The sequence below is a fragment of the Taudactylus pleione genome, unplaced genomic scaffold, assembly GCF_031769625.1.
Source record: "Taudactylus pleione unplaced genomic scaffold, aTauple2 ptg000016l, whole genome shotgun sequence".
Lineage (NCBI taxonomy): Eukaryota > Metazoa > Chordata > Amphibia > Anura > Myobatrachidae > Taudactylus > Taudactylus pleione.
Genome location: NW_028284418.1, coordinates 22,483,578 through 22,504,097, shown reverse-complemented (window position 1 = coordinate 22,504,097; position 20,520 = coordinate 22,483,578). Strand labels below are relative to the sequence as shown.

Below are 20,520 nucleotides of genomic sequence, written 5' to 3'. Positions count from 1 at the left end.
AGCCACCGCTCCAACAGGTGCACCCGACTCCGGCCGGGCACCAAACTAAACTGAGGTGCCTTGGCTCGGGGGCGGGGTATAGGAGGGGGACCCAGTGCATCCTGGGAGGCTGAAAGCTTAACTCTTTGGTGCCCTGCGACTGACGTCACACCTATACCCCAAGGTATCCTGTGGATACCCTATGGACCCTGAAGTAGAAATCACACATACATAAGTATTCACAACCTTTGCTCAATACTTTGTTGATGCACTTCTGGCAGCAATTACAGACTCAAGCCTTTTTGAATATGATGCCGCAAGCTTGGCACACCTATCTTTGGGCAGTTTCGCCCATTCCTCTTTGCAGCACCTCTCAAGCTCCATCAGGTTGGATGGGAAGTGTCGGTGCACAGCCATTTTCAGATCTCTCCAGAGATGTTCAATTGGACTCAAGTCTGGGCCACTCAAGGACATTCACAGAGTTGTCCTGAAGTCACTCCTTTGATATCTTGGCTGTGTGCTTAGGGTCGTTGTCCTGCTGAAAGATGAACCATCGCCCCAGTCTGAGGTCAAGAGCGCTCTAGAGCAGGTTTTCATCCAGGATGGATCTGTACATTGCTGCATTCATCTTTCCCTCTATCCTGACTAGTCTCCCAATTCCTGCTGCTGAAAAAACATCCCCACAGCAAGATGCTGCCACCACCATGCTCACTGTAGGGATGATATTGGCCTGGTGATGAGCGGTGCCTGGTTTGCTCCAAACATAACGCCAGGCATTCACACCAAAGAGTTCAATCTTTGTCTCATCAGACCAGAGAGTCCTTCAGGTGCATTTTGGCAAACTCCAGGTGGGCTGCCATGTGCTTTTTACTAAGGAGTGGCTTCTGTCTGGCCACTCTAATATACAGGCCTGATTGGTGGATTGCTGCAGAGATAGTTGTCCTTCTGGAAGGTTCTCCTCTCTCCACAGAGGAATGCTGTAGCTCTGACAGAGTGACCATCGGGTTCTTGGTCACATCCCTGACTAGAGCCCTTCTCCCCCGATCGCTTAGTTTAGATGGCCGGCCAACTCTAGGAAGAGTCCTGGTGGTTCAGAACTTCTTCCATTTATGGATGATGGAGGCCACTGTGCTCATTGGGACCTTCAAAGCAGCAGATATTTTCCTGTACCCTTCCCCAAATGTGTGCCTCGAGACAATCCTGTCGTGGAGGTCTACAGACAATTCCTTGGACTTCATGCTTGGTTTGTGCTCTGATATGCACTGTCAAGTGTGGGACCTTATATAGACAGGTGTATGTCTTTCAAAATCATGTCCACTCAACTGAATTTACCACAGGTGGACTCCAATTAAGCTGTAGGAACATCTCAAGGATGATCAGTGGAAACAGGATGCACCTGAGCTCAATTTTGAGCTTCATGGCAAAAGCCGTGAATACTTATGTTCATGTGATTTCTTAGTGGTTTTTTTTTTAATTAAATTTGCAAAAATCTCAAAAAAACTTTTTACACTTTGTCATTATGGGGTATTGTGTGTAGAAGTTTGAGGACAAAAATTTATTTATTCCATTTTGGAATAATGCTGTAACATAACAAAATGTGGAAAGAGTGAAGCGTTGTGAATACTTTCCGGATGCACTGTAAATGAGAAAATTAAAGAATTAAATGTTGAGAGCATGTCATAGCTGGTGATTTAGAAGCTTAAGTTGTTGGAAGGACTTAAAGAAGAATTCCAGGCAAATTAGAAACCATTACAACTACAACTACTGTGATAAGCCTGTTCTTGTTATTTTTCATTTTAAAATTTCTGCATTCCCTACATCCATATCCATAACTGTAAATCAGCCCCGTCAGCCTCTGAGCCTCTGTACAGATTTAAAAAGAAGCCAATCCCAGCAATGATGGTAAACTCAACTGAGATGAAAACTTAAAATGTCATTAAAACAGATTTCTGCAGAACCCGGAGGCTCCAAGGTTGTGAAAATGAAACTTACAGCATTGCTTTTCACATGCTTACATTATCAACCACTGACCGCAGTTATAGATTGGCAGTTTGGTCATCTTTGATTGAAAGATACACAGACATTATACAAGACCTGTATTTTAAATAGTTAATTTTGCACGCTATACTGATTAGGAAGTGTGTGTGTGTAATACAGACCGCTCACTCTGTAGAGGTCACCAAAACACCACTTACCAGAGTTCTGTGTTTGGAAATATTCTCCCTCTAAAGCAATTCAGCTTTTAGCAGTCTGTATGACTCCCTGTGTGCCAAATGTATCCTCCTGTGTGTACTTCTGTAACGTGTTCTTCTGTAACGTGTTTTCCGTGTTCTCTTACCTATTCCCAGCCAGGTGTGACTCAAACTGCTTACATTGCTTAACACAACTACTCACTTGATAAAGTACTTGATACCATCTGCTGTGTACGTTTCTTCCCATCCATAAGGGAGACCTAAGGATACAAAGAGAGACACACACATTGATCAGGAATACTCCCAGGAAAATGGAGTCACATTGTACTTCGTCTTTGTTTAATGTTGTCAGCAACAGCATCTTACTTAAAAGTGGTGTCCTAATGTGACTTTAGATGGTGAAGATACATTATTCACTGTTTCAACATTGTTTTTCATAAGTTAATAGAATAAATACTAAATTATGGTTTAGGGGGAGATGTACTAAGTTCTGGAAAGTGATAAATTGGAAAGTGATAAACTACCAGTCACTCAGCTCCTAACTGTCATTTTTCAACCACGGCAAGGCAAGAGAGGCCCCCTCCCCCCCCCCCCAGCAAACAGCCCCCACAAACGGCGCCCCCTACCCCGGCAAATGGTGCGCCCCCGTGCAATTACTATTTTCTTTATATTTTGGGGCAGCCATGGGCACGCCCCATCAGGCCACGCCCCCTGAAGACAGGGCGCCGAAGGAAGCTCTCACCCTGGGCTCCACTAACTCCAGACCCTGCCCTGACACAGCAGAGACACTAAATATTATTAACAAAGGAGAAAAATTCACAATTAGAAGTGGCTAGCCTTCCCTCTCCTGCTTCGCCTCTCCAGCTGTAAGGAATCATAAGAAGCAATAAACTGTTAAGACAAATGTTCATGTGTTTCTTGTCAAATGAGACTAAGGGGTATATTTACTAAGTGTGGGTTTATAAAAGTGGAGGTGTTACCCATAGAAACCAGTAAGATCCTACTTATCATGTATTTAGCACCTAATAGCTAGAATCTGAGTGGTTGCTATGGGTAACATCACCACTTCTATAAACTTGCACTTAAGTAAATACACCCCTAAATTTGACATTCATCCAATTTTAAGACTTGGTTTTGGCTAGACGTTCACCAGTTATGTCCTGATATGTAACTGGTGAACATCTGTAATTAAAAAAATAAAAAAAAATAAATAATATATATATATATATATTTATTTGATCTAGATTAGATCACTAGGCAAGTTTGCGTGATAATCTAATTGCAGATGTGGCACATCAAACCTAATGCTGGCCGTACACTAGTGCGGTTTTGGTCCGATTGCCCGATTTTAGACGCGTCGTACGATGAATTGTGTGGAAGTCGTGTAGTATTTAGGTAGGATAAGATCCGATGCACGCTCCCGTCGTTTTTAAAACGTATCGTATGATCAGATGTGCAGCCCACATTATCTATCGTAATCATATGCAGATCGTGCCGTGTATTTGTGCATGCGATGCATCATGCGTCTGACCGGCGTCATTTGAGTGAAATTTTGAAGAAGTGTGTGTTCTTTCACTGACCTTCCCTCCTAAACTGCAGGGCGTGTACAGATATATTTGAAAGCTCATATGCTAACCCAGAGGTTCCCAAACGCGGTCCTCAAGGCTCCCCATCAGTTCAGGTGTTGAGATATCCATGGTTGAGCACAGGTAGGTTAATCAAATTGACTGAGGAACTAATTAAGTCACCTGTGCTCAACCTTGGATAACTCCAAAACCTGAACTATTGGGGAGCCTTGAGGACCGCGCTTGGGAACCTATGTCCTAACCTGACTTCTCCAAGGGACCAAGGCAAGCTTTGAGAAGAGAAAGCTGTGTACAGCACTATTTTTGTTTTTAAATAACTGCCTAAGGACCTGATTTAGAGTTGTATGCAAATGCAGTTGTGACTCTGATTCCGTAAACAGCTCATGACTCAGCCGCCATCTTGTGCACTTAGACGCTCACCACCTGACATGCGCCCATCACGCATAACAGTGGTAACAATGGAAACATCAGTCAGAGTAAGCCTATGCTGTCTCAGACAGAGCGGCTCTCTTTAGACGCTGGGCCCTCTGCAGCTGTGAAGAAATTCGCAGAGTTCACTAGGGCACACCCAGAAAACGTTTTTCTAACCCCCGTTACCTTCCCCAAATGCTGACTACCTGTCACTCACTTTGCAAAGAAATCCTCCCTGTGATCACTGCCACTAATCCAACGGCGCACGTGCGCAATGGCAAAAATGGCTCCATTGCATCTGGCATTGACATTGCATCCATCTCTGAATCAGACCCTAGGTTTCCAATTAAAAGAGGACTTCATCCATGTTTACTTCATACTGAAATCATTATATTTTCTATTTCTTTGGCAATTAATTTCAAGTAATTCCCCAGAAACGTAATATGAATTTAAAGGAATAATATGGTCCTTAATATGCAAACCAAAAACAACCACAAACACCTTTCAACAGGAAAGACTACTTAAAGTTAGAGGGGTGCATAGATTTCTGGGAAGGGGTTGCAGCACACCTCTATGTCTAAGTTGTCCCAATAATTGGAGAAGTTAGACAGCAATAAAATGTAGATTCTAGTAACAGAAAAGAAGATACCATTGTACATTGTATTATATGTTGTACTGATGTTATTTAGTTTTCCCAATAATCATTTATTAGACAGGTGGTGTCACAGCCGCTGACACTGTAACGTAGCATTGTGTATGCAGATACACCCGCAGTGGCACACAGAACATAGGCATGCCGCATATCATTTTACTCAGCAGAAGCTGCTTGTGCATTTTATTCACACCACTGTGCGAATAAGACGCATTTGAAGGTAAAAGGTTGCACAAAAAGACACTCTACAGAGTCACATGGCGCTCATGCGTTATGGGTAACGCGACTTGTAGCACACAAAGGATAGATGTATGTGGACACATCTGTATATACCTCTCAACACAATGGGCTGTATCCAATTAGACGTGTAAATGATAAGTTTTCGCATACAAAAACGTTGCGCCTTGTTCACCTGAATGTGTCACTTTTTGCATCTATCGAATCTGCCGTTATTCTCGCAATCCTATTGTAAAAGATGTGATGTGGCATTCACCCGATAAAATACCTTGGCGTCAGCGGTGAGAAGTACAATTTACCTGTACCCCAAAAAAAGGTCAACTAAGTTAGGGTAACAATATAGAAGTCTGTTAGGTGCCATAATCAAAGGGTTTGGGGTTCTCAAATTGTGTCAAATAGCAGTTATATGCATTTTTCTCTAAGAGTGAAGAAATGCTAGAAGCAATATTTTTTTGGAAAAATAAATGAAGTAGTTAAATTTGGGGTAAATTAAGATGGGTGTAAGTATGTTTTTGTGTCATAAAAGTGCATTTTTGAAAAACCTGTTACATGCACCTGCAATCCTAAAAACACCTGTCCCATCCATACAGCTCCCCAAAATACCAATCCCTCTACTTTAAACCCTTTTTTTTGCCTAATTAGTCATTAGGGGGTGGGCAAAAGTAGGGGTTTTGCACAACTTTTCACCTGCTCTGAGATGGGGAAATCTTTTCGCCACTTTTGACTATGAAGAATTTGCACTTGCGAAAAGGTGCACCTAATAGGATAGCACGAAACGCATTTTTGCCGAATAGTTCTCACAAGTGTAAACTTTTTGCACAACCGTGGCTTATCGCAGCTAATTGGATATGGCCCAAATTTTTTGGGAATAAAGACACTAGAAAAAATAGGTGTGGCTGTGTCATTATGTGGGAGTGTTTGTGTCACATGTGGGCGTACTTCTGAAGCTCTAGACAACCCCACCCCATTCTTCCTCCCCTCAGGCCAACCTTGCCATGGTGACTGGAACACAACTCACAATATTCCCAGCACTCAAGATAAAATTTCCTGGCTGCCGCAACTGCAGAATAGTCTCCCTAATCTGAGACAGGAGAAGGCATGGTACAGACAATCCAGACTACTTTGCCAGATTGCTACCAATGCAGTTGCCACTCTATTTATTCTTAGGGCTATATTGAATTTGGCTGCGAAAAGTCGGAATCGGCGATAAATTGTCACCGATTACGTCATTTTCACATGTTTCAATTATCCCTGTATTCAATTACAAAGACTTTTCGCCGGTGTGAAAAGTCTTTGTAAAAAAACGGGGATAACTTTTCACCATCTTTTCAATGGCAAAAAAAAGTGCAGAATTGGGGTTTAGGGGTGCAGGCTTAAAAAAAATAGCCTGCACCCCTGGGAGTGACCCCTAAAAATAATCTGTGTCAAAAAATCAGGACACTCCAAAAACTTAACTTGAATTTTGGGGTTTACAAAAAAAAAAAGGGTAACAAAGTTTTTAACTAGTGCAATTAATTCAGGAGGGGTCCCCATGTATGCGGCAGGTGTTTTAAAGAATACGGGTGGTAGCGGCAGGTGCGTTTTTGAAGAATTTTCAAAATGCACTTTAGGGACTTAAAAATATGCTTGCACCCATTTTCATGTACCCCAAATTTGATAGGTTTTAAAAAAAAATTAAAATATGCCCAAGTGTTATTCTTCACCCCTTCTTCACAGGCGCAAAAAAAACCTGCCGCGGCTATTTAAAAACCCTAACTACCTTAAGCAGGGAAAAACAGGGGTACCCATAATGACCCCCCATGTCCGGACATCATTACCAGGGTCCCAGGATGAATTCCCAAAAATGCTAAAATTTTTTGCATACTTACCTCTCCACTGGCTCCCGTTTTCACCGATTTCAAATTGAATACTGGGATAAAGCGTGTGCGCGCCCGTAAAACCTCCGATGTGGAGCGAAAAGTCCAGGACGGACTTTACGCTCCCATATTGAATACCCCCCCTTAGTGTGTTGTATTCCTTGTTTTGCCATATTCAGTGACATCACCAGATGCTCACATAAATTAACATTGCTTTTGATATATAATTCATTGGAAGGCCTTGCAAAAAAACGCAGTTAATTGATTTTCAGAACAATGGTTAAACAACTTGTGTAAAATTCATGGGTTTAAATATAACATTTTATGTTTTTGTAAGTAGAACACTATAGTTATCACAGTACATTCAATGTTTGTTCCCTTCATTCACAAGATCTCGACTCAGATGTATCCTACTGTTAGTCATTAATAACTTGTATTGTATGACTGTTTTTAATTTTTTTATTAACAGGATGTACTATCTTCCCTCGTCTTCATTCATCTTTTGATGGTGTGTATTCTGGCCGTCGCTGCTGCATTTTGCTTGAATAGCAGCAACAACAGATCAAGATAAAAGGGTTAGACTAAAGACGATTCATGGTGACACAATTTTCTCTGGACAAAGGTGAGATGGATTATTCTGTGTTAAAAGTGGCAATAACAGAGTTTTGGTCTTTGTTTAGTTGTCTGCCATTCATGAATTTTCAGTGGCAAAGAATAGTTAAAAAAACAAAACAAAAAAAAACAAACATATTAAGCTCTGTCTGTGATTTGTTCCAGGGTCTTGACATGGTAGTAGCAAATCTGAAATCAAACCAGCAAATTCCTAGGGGCGACTGGAATGCCCTAGGGGCATTTCAGGGCTCTGCTGCTGCCCCCACCTACCGCACTGCTATCCTCCCTATCTCCCAATGCGCTGCCATGATCGGAGCTCTCCGATCGGGCAGCGCAGTGGATGGCCAGGCTGGTCATGTGACTGACTCGCATCCGCCCTCAGTAGCGCACGCGGGGGGGTTCTGAGTACTTAGAAACCCCTCCTTGCGCCGATACATCATGGTGGTTATTACTTATCTGGCTGCGGTTTTAGCTGAATGGACTGCCTGTCAGACGGGTTGTGGTCAGATGCAGAGCAGTCGCGCTGTGTTCAGAGCAACTGCGCATGCGCGGCAGGCCGGCAGGTTATTGGAGCTAAAGACAAGCCCGGAACCTGGGGAGCTGCTTCTACTCCTCCCAGTAAAGTAAGATGGGTCTGACTGCATTTCCTTCGTTTATGGAGAGGTAAGGTGCCTGCTGTTATAAAAATGCCATGGTCGGAAGCATGACATAGATGTAGGTTTGTGACTATATGTGTGTGTGTGTGTATATATATATATATATATATATATATATATATAGTGACACAATTAGGTTAGGGGGTCCCTCTCCTGGGTAGAGGACTCCTTCCTTTCACACACAGCAGCTGGGAAACAGTACGCCAGACTGGATGCAAGTACAAGCTGGTCGGCGCCAGTCTTTATTGTACAATGTCAGAAACAACATAAAGAAAACATAAACATAAATCCTAGCCCTGTCGGGGCACTAACTTCACAGGTAGTTCCCTCACTACCAGAACCAGGCAGGGCCTAATGCCCTCACCAGCAACAAAGGTACAGCACAACACTTACAGTTAGGTTTTCAAGTGTCTCTGAGCAAACTCCCTGTCTGCTCTCCCAGGTGAGACAATCAGCCCTAAACACACTAGGCTTATATTGGCCACTCTCAGGTGGAAACCCTAACAAGCCTGTTACCAGGCTGCGAGAACCAAAATCTGGAGTGGCCGTGGGTGGAGCCCTCCCTCTCCTCTCACCCACAACCCCCAGGTCCCAAACCGGCTTTTCAAAAAGCCGAGACTCAAGCCTGCTACAGTGCAGACTTTCTCCTGGGGGTTTAGAACACATAAGACAGGAATCTGGGACCAATGTACCTGCCACAGACCACTTTACCAGTGATCCTATCACAATATATATATATATATATGCACATACATATATATATATATATATATATATATATAGTCCAGAACTGCTGCCATTTTTGTCTATGTACGGTGTATATACACATATACATATGTACATATGTATGTGGATAGATATACACATACAAGTATATATGTAGTTGCTATCTTTTTTTTTTTTTTTTTTTTTAAATCAACCTTTTGGAAACTCCCCTTTAAAAATCATGCGTTTGCCCCTACCCCTTAGTCAGAATGCCATCAGGATACCGGCATCGGCATCCCGACCACCGGTAGCTCGAACGTCCGGACGCTGGGTGAGTATACAGGTAAGCCGGGGATGGGTGTGGTTAGGATTAGGCACCCCCGGGGGGACTTAGGGTTAGGCAACCCCCCGGCAATGTTAGCGTTCGCATGCGGGGAGGGGGGTTAGGTACCTCTGGGGGAGGTTAGGGTTAGGCACCACTGGGGGAGAATTAGGGTTAGGCAACCCCCAGGGAGGTTAGGTTTCGGCAGCACTAAGAGTGGGTTAGGGGGGACAGGGGAGGGTTAGTACACTTACCTAATCATGTCGGGATCTCCTCCTGTCGGGCTTCCGGAAGTGGTATTTGAACCGGCGGCTAAAGCAGTCAGTATTTCAATACCATTCCGGTGGTGGGATTATCTGCTAGGGGGCACCAGTCAAAATTTTGCCTAGGGCACCAAATTGGCTAGGGCCGGCTCTGCACAAATTAATTTCATATATATTCAGATATACCAAACAAATAATCAGATGAAGCACCTCTACTATGCCCGATGCAGTATTCATTAAGAAGGCAAGTTACAGTTGATACACATATGATAGAAAGCAGGAGCTTCTGTCTTGGTAATCTTTACATTTTCCTTTGTAAATAAACAACATTACAGTAGTATTGTTTAAAAACAATGTTTACATACAGATGTGTCCAATACACATATCCTCAAATCGCATCCATATTTGCTTGGAGCCTGGGCCCTGAGAAAAGGACATAGCAGGAGAACTGGGTGTTGATGAGACCTGACCAAAGGCGCGGAGTCTAACTTACTGGGAGGTGTTCGCCAGTGAACCCTCCAATTGGGATTTGGGCTTCGCTGCACCCGGCAAGCAGGTCACGGCCCTTTGGTCAGGTATCAGATACTAGTGGGAAAGAAATAAAAATACAGGAAGACACAGGAGAAGTGCTGGGAGAGTATAGTAGCTCGGATATAATAGCTCAGATACTCAGGGAGCGCCACAGTTACAGGTAACGAACAAGTGTACTGGGAATCCCGTTGCAGATATCGGTAACAGATACACTGGGAAACCAGAAGCAGATATCAGTAATAGATTCACTGGGGATCCAGACGCAGATAGCAATAAATGCACAGGGGATCCAGACGCAGATATCAGTAATAAATGCACTGGGAAACCAGACGCAGATATCAGTAATAGATTCACTGGGGATCCAGACGCAGATATCAGTAATAAATGCACTGGGGATCCAGACGCAGACATCAATAATAGATGGACTGGGAAACCAGACGCAGATATCAATAATAGATGCACTGGGCATCCAGACGCAGATATCAGTAATAGATGCACTGGGGATCCAGACGCAGATATCAGTAATAGATGCACTGGGGATCCAGATGCAGATATCAGTAATAAATGCACTTGGGATCCAGACGCAGATATCAGTAATAAATGCACTGGGGATCCAGACGCAGATATCAATAATAGATGCACTGGGCATCCAGACACAGATATCAGTAATAGATGCACTGGGGATCCAGACGCAGATATCAGTAATAGATGCACTGGGGATCCAGACGCAGATATCAGTAATAGATGCACTGGGGATCCAGACGCAGATATCAGTAATAGATGCACTGGGGATCCAGACGCAGATATCAGTAATAGATGCACTGGGGATCCAGACGCAGATATCAGTAATAGATGCACTGGGGATCCAGATGCAGATATCAGTAATAAATGCACTGGGAAACCAGACGCAGATATCAGTAATAGATGCACTGGGGATCCAGACGCAGATATCAGTAATAGATGCACTGGGGATCCAGACGCAGATATCAGTAATAGATGCACTGGGGATCCAGATGCAGATATTAGTAATAGATGCACTGGGGATCCAGACACAGATATCAGTAATACATGCACTGGGAAACCAGACACAGATATCAGTAATAGATGCGCTTGGAAACCAGACACAGATATCAGTAATAAATGCACTGGGAAACCAGACACAGATATCAGTAATAGATGCACTGGGGATCCAGATGCAGATATCAGTAATTAATGCACTGGGAATCCAGACGCAGATATCAGTAATTGATGCACTGGGAAACCAGGCACGGGTTAGTAAATGCTCTAGGGATCCAGACGCAGATAGAGCTCTAATCCAAAGAGTTGGTCTCCGCTACAGGGTGGTGTAAATAGTAGCAACAAACAGGTAGAGACTGGAACAAAAGGAAAAACAAACTTGAGAGGAGATATGAAACACTTGGAACTCGGGACGTGGGTAACACTGGAAGACACACTGGAGGATACTGCAAATAAATTCAACACGGACCAAAAAGGAGCCTGGAACGAAACGACAGCGAACCGACACTGAAGTAGTGAAGTTGTTCAGGCAACTTCCTGTTACAGGAGCCTGGCTAAATACAAAATACACAGCGCCACCCAAGAAAGTCCTAGCAGACCCTAGGAGTAATCCTCAGCGCGTCACTCGCCGCTGCACCTGACGTCTGACCGCCCCGGGAGATCAGGGGAAGTTGGCGCTGTGGTGAGTAACGGCTGATTCCAGGTTGCAATCTGACAGACCTATTTGGCACACCACAGACTTTAAGACTTAGCCGTGTCATGCGTCACGCCACAGATTTTTTCACAAAATATGTACCTTACTAGCTAAAGTACCCGGCGTTACCAAGGATTAAATCTTCAAGTTATTAAGTTTTATAATGTGATATTGTCCAAATCCATCCAGTTGAAGGCCCAGGACAGGCTCTCTGGGTCAAAGTTCTACCCGGCGCACTCCGCCGTCAGGTCCAACCAGGGCCCCAACCACTCCATTATAAGACTTGTTGCTCTATTGCTTTGTCACATTGTCGCTATGTGGTCTAATAGCTTACTTTATCGATACTAAATAACTAAGATTTGGCAGCTTTACCTTGAGAGCTGTGGAAGATATTCGCCAACAAACAAACACTCCATATTATATATATATATATATATATATATATATATGAAGAAGTTTGATTGGCATCACTAATGAGACAAAATACAATTCACGGGCATCCTGCGACTCAGTTGCTACTCAGGGGAAAAAGGAAAAATACAGAGGTCCAATAGGAGTGAGCCAAGCCATGCCTTGCACCACTCATTGTTATGCTTAATCTGCAACAAAAAATACTACTCCTATGTACCTACGGCCTGATTCAGAGCCGCTCGTAAGCGGCTGCTCGTTCTCTCCGAGCGATGTTCGCACAACTGCGCATGCGTATGGGTTGTAATACGCATGCGCGAACCAGTCATTGCGGTCGGAAATTGTGTGCTCGCAAAAATGCCTACTAATTTGAGTGACAGAATGAGGCGTTTGTGGGTGGTAACAGGGGAAGGTGCTTGAAAACGGGGAGTGGAGATCCGAACGCAGGCGTGCCAAACGGTCAAAATGGGCGTTTTAAGGGTGTGCATAATTAACAAAGCAGCGTCATCGACCACGTCACTTGGTTGTCTTTTAGCCTGAACTGCTCGCATGATTGCGGTAGGAATATGCTACCACAAGCACTGCGAGCAGTTCATACGCCTTTCGATGTACTCGATTAATCTAATAAATAGCGGAGATGACGTATGATGCGAGCGGCCAGGGGGCGGTTTTAAAAAAATAGCGAGCGCATGTTTCGTTCGCTCGTTCAGACATAGAGGCGTCAACAGACCGCAAAGAGCGAGCGCTCTATTTAAATATCCGGCCCCTTTTTCTGAACGAGCGAGCGCAAATAGCGTCCGGCTCTGAATCAGGCCCCTAGTTCACTATGGGCCTGAATCAGAGCTGGCCACATCTATTGGCGGTCGCATGTCTGAGACGTTATGTAAATGGTGGTATAAAGTCCTTCCCTGGTGTACATCCATGCGTATGAATGTGCAAGGACTCAGACGCCCCTTTCAGCTTACGTAAACGCTGTTATACCGCCTGGTGTTTCTTTAGACGACACCATCGAAACTTGCACCAGCCCTATGGCAGGTGCAGATTTAATGTCCGAGTGCGGCATCCAAAGTGAACGACTGAGCGTTGTGGGTACGCAAGCACTCCGATAACATGCCCATAAGACGGACCATCTCCATGCATCTGTTTTGACACCTCCCAGTCACCGCCCAGCACTATTCCAAGTCATCTCTGATACCGCGTGTCTCAATCGCAGCAGCGCCTTTGTGCGTACACTCTAGAAAGCATGCGCCATAGAAGTTAAGGAATTTTTGTGCACGTGCAGTAGCTAAAAAATCGCTCAACTCTATCAACATTGGCATTGTGTGCGACTCAGCATCCGGGCTTATAAGCAAAAAGTACAGGTGGGATAAGTGGATACATCTGTATGTAGACAAAGTAATGGAACAAATCAATCACTGTATCCATCAAAAGTATGAAGAGGTTTTTGTTCATAATCATGTTGTAGGGTAATAACCAGTTACCCCTTTAACACCACACTACCAATGAAAATAAACTGAATCTACATTCTCAAGCTAATGGCTTGAAAACATATAGGAGAGAAACCTGCAAAATTAATTTGAGTGTTAAGGAACCTATATTTTTATTAATCTGTAAAAATATATTTTGAATACAGTACAGGTTGAGTCTCCCATATCCAAAATGCTTGGGACCGGGGTATGTTGGATATCGGAATATTCCATATTTTGGAATATTTGCAAACCATATTCAAATGAATAGGGCCCAAATCTTAACACAGAATGCATTTATGTGTTATATACACCTTATACACACAGTGTGCAGGTAATTTTATACAATACCTTCAATAATTTTGTGGCTCAAACAAAGTTTGTGTACATACATGAATTTCATTTGTTTCATATATACCTTATACACAAAGCCTATAGGTCATTTTATACTTTATTTTTAATAATTTAGACATAGAGTTTCCAGGGCAGTGTTATAGGAGGAAGCCTAGCATGGCTTGTCCCTGGAGATTTCAGTTCATCCAAAGTAAGGAGGTACAGTATGATATAGTGAAAAAAATGAAGCTATTAATAGAGGACCACTAAATACCTAATTTCTAATTTTCAGATATTATAATTAGTAAGGCAAAATATTAATGTGGCAACTTTGTTAAAAAGTAAAATTTTACTTCATCCCAATTAAACAGCTGCAAATTAAAAAAAAGCTGAGATTTCAATCTTTTCAGTTACTATGATATCACTTATAATGCTCCTAATACTGAGTACAGTTCTGCAAAGCAAGTATGCAAAGTTTTCAGTCACATTGTGTTTGATGTATTTTATCCTTTACTTTTTAATATTTTTTTTAGAAATGTGCGGGTCCAGTTCTCAGAGAACCAACAACAACTGACTTTAGGGGTTCCGAGTCAAACAGAGTCCTGGTTCGGATCTTCCGGCGGTCCAGAACACAGATTTAAAAAACTAACTCGGGTTTTGGCTTGCATGCTAATAGGTCACAATGAGGTAATTTTAGCTTTTTTTAAATTATTTTATTAAAAAAAAACAAATCCAAGAACAAAATACGTGAAGGTGGTTTTGGAAAACCAAAATACGAAGATGAATCCGGATCCAAAACCAAAACATGGGGGTCGGCGCACATCTCTAATTTTTATGGTGCCACAAGGGTTCCACAGCACCTTACCAATGAGCAAAATAAGAAAACCATGACTTACAATACAAAACAATGCAGGACAAGGACATGGTTTATAAACATTGCTGCAACCGGGATCATAACACAAACAAATAAGCAGCAGGGCAGTAGCAACCAAGAGTCCAGTGCCGTTGTAGGACACGAGAGAAGAGGGCCATACTTGTGACATCTTACACTTTACAGGTGAGGGGCACACATACAGGGGTGACACAGATGGGGTAGATTGTGAGGAAGGAGCAAGGAGCAGTGGGCTAGAATGAAAGCTGGAAGGCTTTGATGAAGAAGGGTTTTTTGAGAGCCTGTTTAAAGTTAAGTAGAGAGGTGAATAATCTAATAGGGATAGAATTCCAGAGGTAGGGACCAGTGAGGAAGTAATCAGTTAGCAGGAGAGGCGGCATGCATTTGTGGAGCGAAGTGGGCGGACGTGTGAAGGTACTGTAGGTAAGGTCAGAGATGTAAATGGGAGAGGATTGAGAAGCTTGAATTGGGTTGCAGCAGTCCAATTTCAAAATGACCAGTGAGTGGATGAGGGCCTTAGTTGCCTCCAGGGTGAGTAAGGGTCTTATCCTAGAAATATTTCAGAGATGGAAACGGCAGTAATGCAAAGGGGTACTGAATGTGTAGTTTGAAGGAGAGGGAGGAGTCACAGATAACTCCAAGACAGCACACTTGTGGGGCTGGAGGAGATGGTTATGCTGCTAATAGATAATTAAATTGTGGGAGGTGAGGTTATGCGGGAGGGTGGGAAGATGATCAGCTCAGTCTTAGACTTGTTAATTTTAAGGAAATGCTGGAACATCCAGGAAGACACAGCAGAGAGACAGTTGTAGATACAAGTGAGGAGAGAGGGGAGTAGAGGTCAGGGCAGGAGAGGTAGAGTGTTATCGGCATAGAGATGATATTGGAAGCCAAAAGATTCGATGAATATAAAAGATAAATGATAGTGGAGCCACCTAGGGTCACTTCAGATCAACAATTACTATGACTTTACCAATACAGAATGTTCAGGGCCGGTGCAAGGTTTCTCGGCACCCTAGGCAAAACTTCTGCATACTCCACTCCTACCCCCCCCCCCCCCCCCCGAACCCACCACACACATTTTAGCCCCTCAGGTGAAAGTAAGGAGGTGGTGTATTAAATGTTCCAAAGCCGTTACTGTTAAATAGAGAAACACCCCTCCAAAAAAAATATGTAAAAAAACATTATGGGCGACATTTGCAGGTACACCCAGGCAGTCTCTAGTTAGTCAGGGGACACAGGCAGGATAGATAGATAGATAGATAGATAGATAGATAGATACAGCCTGATTCAGAGGTGTATGCATTTAAATTACTGGGCGTTAGCGCATGCACTGTGCATATGTTCTAATGGTTACCACCATGGAGCACAGATCAGACTTGCATGGTGATCCATGCAAATCCGATAGGCGTTACTGGGCGGTGACAGGGGGAGTGACTGTCATCGGTGGGTGTGTTGGTGTCAGGGACGGCACAGAAAGATGCAGTTCCACAGACACCGGTGGCCATATACCATCGGGCATTCTGAGCAACCATAGGGTCGCTTCAATGTCCAATGGTGCGGCAGAAATAATCTTGAAAGTGCGAATTGTGTGGCATCACGGTGGTAGGGCCAGATTAAGCCTTTGGAGGGCCTGGGGCACCTAAGACAGGGGGGTCCACTGCTCCACATCCTCTGGCTGTGCCTGCTGCATGAACGTCTCATCCCCCTACACCTCCATGAGGCAGCACAGCAGGTTCTACCAGTACCACAGGCACATATTAACTAATAAATATATATATATATATATATATATAAATAACTAGTTATTTAGTTATAATATATATATATACACACATACACATTTGCCCACACACACACAATCCATTCTATTATGTGTAATAAATGCCACTTCTTTCCTTTTATATTGTATAAATATGACTTTCCACCAGTACATCACTCCCACCCTTATATAATATATTTAAGGATCCCCCCCTCACCCGTTATATAACATATTTAATGGCCCACTCCTTATACAATATATTTAATGATCTTCTCACCCCAATCAACTATGTATTAAATGATCCCCCCTAAACCCAGCCCTTATATATTTAATCTGAATGATCCCCCTCACCCCCAGCTATTATATATTTAATGAACCCCCCGGGCTCTCACACCCAGCCATTTATATTTAATGATCCCCCTCACCCCCAGCCATTATATATTTAATGATCCCCCTCACCCCCAGCCATTATATATTTAATGAACTCCCCTCACCCCCAGCCATTTATATTGAATGATCCCCCTCACCTTCAGCCATTTATATTGAATGAACCCCCTAACTTACCTCAGTACTCCCGGAGTCCTAGGCTCCCAGCTGTCCGGCTACACCAGAGTCCAGGGTCCTGCTCTGCAGCTCCTCGTTGCCTTTTTGGGACATGAGCCATCATGATCTCAGTGACAATAGCGCAGATGCGGCCGCGGCTCTGAGTTGTTGTCACCGCCGGGGGAAGAAGCAAGGGAATATGTTGGGTGCCACTGCCTGAGACACCGCACTGGCCCGGGAAGAGAACAATTCTGCTAGTCCAGCCTCCTCCGCCAGCAGAAGTGTGGTCTGGCCGGTGACATCACCGGAGCCGGACAAGGTGCTGGGTCTTGGGTCTAGCTGCATGGGGGGGCGGGTGTAACGGGCACCCGCTGCTGGGGTAAGTAGCATTAGGCTTCATCGGGTGTCAAGTGGTTTCTGGGAGAGGCAAGACCATGCCCCCTCTAGAAGGCAGCCTCAGCAGGACGTCCATAAGCGCCCTGCGCCCTTAGGCAGCTGCCTAAAGCTGAATTATGGAAGCACCGGCCCTGAGAATGTAAATGCATTCAATCAAATATAAACACACTCAATTGCTGCCGTCTAACCAAGTTAATCACCTTGGATATATATATCCAATATAAACCAAAAAGAAATAGAAAAAGATGGCGCCGGGTGTGTACTACCTACTACTAACAGTAGGTGTCCCCAAATGTTCTGTTCTGGGACCTCTCCTGTTCTCCCTCCATGCATCCTCTGTAGGTAAGCTCTTCAGCTCTTTTGTAGAAACCAAAAAGAAATAGAAAATTACGGCGCAGGGTGTGTATAGCCCTTTAAATGGTAATATACTCAGATACACTAAAATACACTAAAATACAGTATACAGATTACAGGACCATGTGAAGTTTTGAATAAAATTTTTTTTAAATTTATTTTAAATTGCATTAATCATATAAAAAAAATCACATTAAAAAACATGACGCGTTTCTCTGTCTACTGACAGCTTACTCAGAGGCAATGTATCACCTCTGAGGAAGCTGTCAGTAGACAGACAAATGCATTGGGCTTAGACACCAGTGCTCCTTAAACTCCTATTGGATATACCTTATTGCTTGAAGGACTTATTTATACCATCATATTAGCAGATTCGGTCACTTCAAAATTCAAGCCGGCTGATACAGCGTCATGCTTGGGAGACTCTGAAAGCAAGGGACTGCACAAGTTGCAGATTATTCTATATTTTTTGCAACCAAGACTTTTCTGACACCTATATATGAACTGCTTTTTTAGGTTTTTGTGATAGCAATGTTTTTTATGTGACTTTTTATATGATTAATGCAATTTAAAATAAATACAAATGTATTTTTATTCAAAACTCCACACGGTCCTGTAATCTGTATATTTTAGTATATCTTAGTATATTACCATTTAAAGGGCTATACACACCCTGCGCCGTCATGAACTATTTCTTTCCAATAGAGCTGATGAGCTTACTTACAGAGGATGTATAGCGGGAGAACAGGAGAGGTCCCAGAACAGAACATTTGAGGACACCTACTGTTAGTAGAAGAAGGTGGGAAGTGGAGTGATAAGAGAAGACAAAGAAAGAGTGGTCAGAGAGGTAGGAGAACAGCCTAGAGAGGGCAGTTTCATGCAAACCAAGGGAGTGAAGGATTTTCAGCAGGAGAGGGTGGTCCACAGTATAAAAAGCAGCAGAGAGGTCGAGAAGAATAAGCAGCGAGTAGTGACCCTTGGATTTGGCAGCAAGGAGGTTATTGCTGGCTTTCGTGATGGCAGCTTCAGTGGAGTGGAGAGGATAGAAGTTATACTGAAAAGGGTCACGCAGGGCGTGGGAGGAAAGAAAACGGGTAAGGCAGTTGTAGACAATCTACTCAAGGAGATTGGAGGCAAATGGGAGGAGAGAGATGGGGTGGTAGGTGGACAGAGTGTTATAATCAAGAGTGGGTTTTTTAAGAATGGAGGAGACAAGTGCATGATTGAATGCAGAGGGGACAGTGCCTGAGGTGAGGGAGAGATTAAAGAGCTGGGGAAGATGGCAACAGTAGAGAGGTAGCGGAGGAGGCGGAGGGGATAGGGTCAACAGGGGAGGTATTACAGAGAAACCGCCTGTGTTTTTGATGTATTAGAGTAGCACAACAATCTACTAAATGAAAGGGCATGGTGGATTTATCTAATTAATTACAACAGCTGTATAGTATTCCACTCTGTACTAAGCGGCCTTTCATATATATTGATGTGAAATTGTGGTCGCAATTGGTCTTTAATATGGAGATCCACAAGTGCCAGCATGTCCAGGCAATCAATGGCTGTCATGGCTGGCTCAGACTTGTAGTATCATCATAACAATACTTGTCTTATGTTGACTTTACATTATTAACCTGGCATTACCAGGAACAGCTATTCAGTGCTATTCCACACAGGGCTGATTTTCCACAGGGGAAATCTATCTTGTGTTGACCAGGTTGCACCTGGGTTCCCAGGAGGACAATGGAAATCTATGTTGCTGGTCTTCCTGTTATAGAGTAACCAGTTCAGCCTTACATAGCATGGTGATGGGCAGTGCTTTTGTAGGTGGGTCCCAAGCTTATTGTCCTCTGCTTTCATTTGGGTGATTCACAGCACATTTTATTTAATTTTGCAGGGAATTAGAGTTTTACATGTTTCAATGACTTCTGTGATGTGGAGTAAGGGTCCCCCAAAGCAGACTGTATTTTACAACATACAACAAACAAATAGAGTGATCCAGAAAGCGCGATCCTTTAGTATTGTGTAAATGGATATCCGTCCAGGCAAAAGTATTAGCTTGACTTCAAGCTAATACGTTTGCCTGGACGGATATCCATTTACACAATACTAAAGGATCGCGCTTTTTGGATCACTCTACTTGTTTGTTGTACTATGATTTGGAGGTGTGGTGCCCCTAAGAGTGGACTAAGCTGCGGTTTGTGGGGCGCAGGTTGCATCAATCTAACCCTTTCCTGTTATATATTTGTATTTTACAACATGTAAAACAGTAATGCTTTTAAAACAGAATATTATAATATTGTAATGCAAAACAATGGTAACTAATTAATTAAAAGATAAATAAAACCACAAAGCTCCAGGGGACAATTTAACGTATATATATATATATATATATATATATATATATATAAACACTTCAGGTTTTTTTTAGCTATATTATTAATCTCAATTGTATATTTATGCTGAAACTAAAAACATGATTAAAGGAACATTTAAAGTGAAGAGATGCAAAATGAATGAAATATGAGGTGGATTGGGTCTAAAATAATTTGAATAGCTTGTGAAAATGTATTTGGCAAGTTACACTTCATTGACCTCTTTAAAGTTTGTGTGTCTGCAGAGAGATAAACAGCATTATAAAGTATAGTACACTATTGTGCTG

At 43.1% G+C, this 20,520-nt stretch overlaps 1 protein-coding gene across 2 annotated transcripts in view; it reads right to left on the bottom strand.

Moving 5' to 3' along the window:
* Nucleotides 1-20,520, bottom strand: part of STXBP4 (syntaxin binding protein 4) — a 275,156-nt gene that overhangs the window by 89,314 nt on the left and 165,322 nt on the right. For both annotated transcript variants that reach the window (XM_088475045.1, XM_088475035.1), the window contains exon 16: nucleotides 2,374-2,431. In XM_088475045.1, coding sequence (XP_088331171.1) covers nucleotides 2,374-2,431 — 58 coding nt within the window. The remainder of the gene's footprint in view (nucleotides 1-2,373; nucleotides 2,432-20,520) is intronic.